General features: G+C 39.9%; 1 protein-coding gene across 1 annotated transcript; it reads right to left on the bottom strand.

Moving 5' to 3' along the window:
* Positions 1–259: 259 nt before the first annotated feature.
* prl2 (prolactin 2) lies at positions 260–4,443 on the bottom strand. Its single transcript, XM_036575509.1, has 5 exons — positions 4,422–4,443; positions 3,939–4,114; positions 2,951–3,058; positions 2,388–2,567; positions 260–451 (listed from the first exon to the last, which is right to left on the bottom strand). The coding sequence occupies exons 1-5, from the start codon at positions 4,441–4,443 to the stop codon at positions 260–262; spliced, it is 678 nt and encodes a 225-aa protein (XP_036431402.1).
* Between the last annotated feature and the right edge of the window lie 218 nt (positions 4,444–4,661).

Genomic DNA, 4,661 nt, shown 5'->3' with positions numbered 1-4,661 from the left:
TGCTGTAGTAATTTGGAGAAATTACACAGATACTTTCAGTCAGCCGTTACAAACTACATTACAGAAGCTCCTGAGGTAAAACTAATCGACCTCAAGTGCTTTAGATTATCACATTAAGCCTTAAAAAACAGGTTCCCGGTTTCCTTCCTTTGATCTATAAGAATCAAATGTACACATAATTGGTGGAAGATCAAGAATTGACTTGATACGTGAAGTGCAACAAGCACATGTGCAGTCCAGCAGTGCAGATAGATGGTCCTCAGCAGCCGTGCTCAGGTACAATTCTGCATTTGAGGATCTTCAGGTAGTTCTGGACTTTGTCCGAATCGCGGCGGAAGCAGTAGACGAGCTCATAATCGCTCATAGCCTCTCCACTTTCAGAGGCAGGAAGCAGGGCTTCAGAAGATGAGAGGCCATTCACTGAGTTACTGATCATCCCCAGCAGCTGCATCTGCATTTGGTGGAGGGTGCAGATTCTCAGTTTGCATATAATTAACAGACATACATATACAGTCATATGCAATTACATTTACGTTGTTTGTACCTTGATGAATGAAAAATGTACCTGCACAGTACCTTTATTTCTAACAGTGTGCAGAGTTTAGCACAGATCCTAATCTAACACACCAGATCCAGGTAGTGCTACAGGGTAATATCCTGCAGGGTAATGTGAACATTGGAACCAGAACTTCTCATTTTTCTGCTAATTTTAGTGCACAATTTCTATTTACTATTTAAGAGTTTAACCCCTTAAAATCCCAGGCTTATTACATACTAAGATTTATTATTCTCTGACTACAGGGACTCCAATGCAAACTGGTGGAGCTATTCTTAGGTTGTAGAAGTGTGTAATAAAACTCTGGACGCACTGGCAGGCCCTGGCCATTTAAGGGCTGAACATATTGGAAAAAATATTAAACACAAAATAAAAAATGTGCCATAACTTTTGCACAGTAAATAAAAAAATATTTGTGCATTTAAACATGCAGAAGTCTTTTCCTAATAGAGCAGGGGTGTCCAATCCTGGTCCTGGAGATCTACTACCTTGCAGAGCTTAGCTCCAACCTTTACCCTAACACACCACATCCAGGTAATAAAGTCCTATGGGATCTTCTGAGCATTAGAACTACAACTTTCCAGGGTTGTAGTTCTCCAGAATCAGGATGTGTTAACTTATTTTCACTTAGAAAATCAACAAAACGTAATTTGACCAGGGACTGAATTATTTTGCACATTCCTTATTTCTTATCACTATATGCATTTACTACAAAAGAAGTGAAATAATTTTCATATCAAAGGTTTGTTTGTTTAATAAAGATGACCAATCCAAACTTGAAATAAATTGTTCAGGTTGCTTTATTTTCACTTATGTGTTTAGCCTTAAATGCCAGAAGCTGCACAGCCAGCAAAGTGAAATGTTACTTTGACATATGCCAGTAATGACTAACACTACAAACGTACTTTGAGCACGCCTCTAAAGAATGTCACTCACAGCAAGACCCCTGTCCATGACTACTGCTTAGTACGTGGCCTGTAAAAAAACCTTTGCTGACTAACAAAAGAGCATACTGCAGCAGTGGTACAGTTACCACTTCCGGTCTAAAATGTGCTTTCTTGAAAACTAATATGTGGCAAATATGATGTTGGCTGTCACTGCTGCTAATTAACAGGTGCTATCATTAAGAGTGTGGAGTTTAACTTGATCTCTGGTTAGTGATGTTTCAAGCTGCGCTCACACAAGATTTTGTCAGATTGTGGTCAGGCTCAGGCTTAAAACTTGGCATTTTTCAAATACTTGGTACTCTAGATACTAACTTTATTATAACTTATAACTTATAACTTTGCTTGCTTGCTTGCTTTCCGCTGACATGCTCATCCTACTCTGGGGAGAGCAGAATATAAACAGTTATAAAGAGAATATAAAGTTAAAGAGAGTCTGCTAGCTGCAACCACTTAAGTTCAACTTCCAATTGGTCATCTTGTCAGATTTAATGATTTCAGCGATAACAACTAGCTTTTTTAAGGAGTCATTCTGAAGCCACATTGTCTTCTAAAGCATAGCGCTTTTTTGAGAGGTTTATGCTCGTAACATTGCTGTTTTGCGGTACTTTCACCTTTCATACTTTCATAGTTACAGCTGCGAACAGTACATTGTCCCAGAATGTCTTAGAGACATTTAATGGGACATGAAACAATAACCAGATCATTTTTAAAGCAGTCACTCTTTGTCTGATCTGGCTAAAAACAAAAATGAATAACTCTTCTTTTCCCATCCAGCCAAAATCTTGAAATACAGTGATCTTGAACAGTAAAGCGGATAGAAAATAGTGATTACAAACTCAGCAATAACACACATGCAATGTAATGAGACTTTGTGAGTCTGGTACCTTCTCTGTAACTTTCTCCACTCCTTTCCTGAGCTCATGCACCATGTCACTCATCTCCAGAGCTTTGTTGCTGCTGAAGCTGTTATAGTCCTGCTGGTGGGCCATGCTTTGGTGCAGCTGGGACAGGGGATCCCTCCAGGCCGTTAGCAGCTTCAGAATCACCTCTGTCAACTCCTCACGCTGAGAGAGAAGGAAATGATGGAGAGTTTGAACATTCAGTTCAGGAAAATATTTCATGAGTAACTTAATACAAACAGAACAGGTTGTCTGTATTCAGTATGGACGTTGAGCAATAAGGTTGTGACATATTCTAAAAATGAGCAGCCGAAGCAACTGGACCATCGCGCTTCACAGTTATTTGGACATTTTCAGCCTTTAGAGATAGACAAAGCAGCAGAGAGGCCATAGACTGTCACAGAACATCATGACATTTCTCACACAGCAGACTGAGGATCGGCTTGCGACACAGCCCAAGCATGACTCACTGTTAGGTAGACAAGACTGACTGAAAAAAGCAAATACAGCAAAGAGGCAGAGAGGATCTGTCTGAACAGTGAACTCACGGCTAGTTTCTGTGCGTTCTCCTTGCCATTAGGAGTCAGTATGCTGGATGTGTGGCACTTGCGATAGACTCTGCCAATGTGGTTTTTGCTGGGGAGGAAGTACTGTTCCTTATGAATTAAGAGAGAGGAAAAAGAACACAGAATGTTAAGAGGGTTGTGCAGACTTTGCAGAAAAATTGCATATTTAAGTTTCTTCCCTGTAGGAGATGTGCTAACCTACTTTCAGTAGGAAAATCAACAAAACATGTCATTTGATTATACGATGCTAATAGTCTAGAGGTTTCAAATGTAAAAATGTATTCAATACATTTTCAATGAACAGAGCTGTGTGTAATTATTTATTATTTATTTATTATTTTGTTCAAAGAAATTATTATAAATAATTAGTTTCTTTTTTAACATGTCATTCTTGTTGTTCCAGAAATACTTTAAATGTTTAAACTGAAGTGAAAAACAAACACAATTGGAGTTGGTATTCTTTGTTCTTCCCATATTATGGTTGTTTGTTATATTTATTTAGGCAAAAACAGAGTAAAGGTTTCATATTATCACTTATTATATTACTATTTGAACAATGGCTTCTTTCTTATTCTTTTCCTTCCTCTTTATTTGCCTCTGATGAATTTTGCACCTGGTGTCAATAATTAGCTACATACTATTAGTGCAATCTGGTATTTACAGTCTGTGCGGAATGGATGGATTACACCATAAGAGACTGTGACCTATGCAGTGGACAGCATGTGTGAATAAAACTAAATTGATTTTGATTTCCAATCATGCTACATTTCATTTTTAATCTCAATAAGTATGTTTAATAATAACAACAGTCCTTCAGCCAACATTGTCCAGCTTTTTACTGCTGATTGCACTTTAAGTGCCAGGCTTGACTACAACAACTGCTGGAGTGCTCTTAATAACGTAATAGCTTATCAATGACTAGAAGCCAGTTCAAATCAAAAGGATCCAAGAAAAAGTGATAAATACTTACAAACTCTGAGTGCAAATCACTGGAGAGCCCGTGCAGTCTGGCTGAGTGCTGGATGACCCTGTCGAAGAGATCGGCCAGAGACAGGATGTGGCAGCCGGTGTGTCCATGGGGACAGATCGGAGCGGAGCCCACGTGGGTGCGCAGGTCCAGGCACAGCAGCGCCACAAAGAGCACGGCTACAGAGTGAAGGCAGACAGATAAGAGGAGAAGAAAGATGGGAAGAGAAGAAACCAGTGAGTCCCTCTTGAGGTTCCAGAGTTGGAAACAGATTAAAAAGAGGGAGAGGGATGAGATTAAGCAGCTAGAAAACAAATGTAAAGAGCGCATAAAGAGATGGAAAAGAGTGAGGAAAAAGTCCTAAAGCTTAGAGAAAAAGGAATAATATAAGCATCCATAGGCGGATGAGTGAGCTTGGCTTGGAAAAAGCATTTCATCCAGCCAGTGTTCCCTTTCTCTGCGTGCTCTGTCAGATCTTAGAAGTACCTTGCTTTCGGTTCCTAGACATTCTGAGACTGGCGTGGTGGTTGTGGTGCAGCCGAGGGTTGGGCAGCTATTTAAAGTGGCCCGGGTTCAAGGCAAGTGTCGTCTGTGGTGACTCTGGTCATTAAAGATATACTCGGGTCAGAGCAAAGGGAGGGGTGGGCAGATAACGTATGCATGCATGCTCCTGTCGGCGTCATAATCTGACATGTCTTCTTCTTGAATCAGCTTGTGACTAACATT

This window comes from Colossoma macropomum, unplaced genomic scaffold (assembly GCF_904425465.1).
Source record: "Colossoma macropomum unplaced genomic scaffold, Colossoma_macropomum, whole genome shotgun sequence".
Lineage (NCBI taxonomy): Eukaryota > Metazoa > Chordata > Actinopteri > Characiformes > Serrasalmidae > Colossoma > Colossoma macropomum.
The sequence above is the reverse complement of the archived record's forward strand: the minus strand, read 5'-3'. Positions and strand labels throughout refer to the sequence as shown.

What these genes read in the sequence shown, in the direction of transcription:
- prl2 (XM_036575509.1), bottom strand. Translation starts at nt 4,443, where the DNA reads ATGTCTAGGAACCGAAAGCAAG. An exon ending in GTCTAGGAACCGAAAGCAAG is followed by an intron (nt 4,115 to 4,421) that starts GTACTTCTAAGA and finishes TTCACTCTGTAG; the next exon opens with CCGTGCTCTTTGTGGCGCTG. An exon ending in GTGATTTGCACTCAGAGTTT is followed by an intron (nt 3,059 to 3,938) that starts GTAAGTATTTAT and finishes TTAATTCATAAG; the next exon opens with GAACAGTACTTCCTCCCCAG.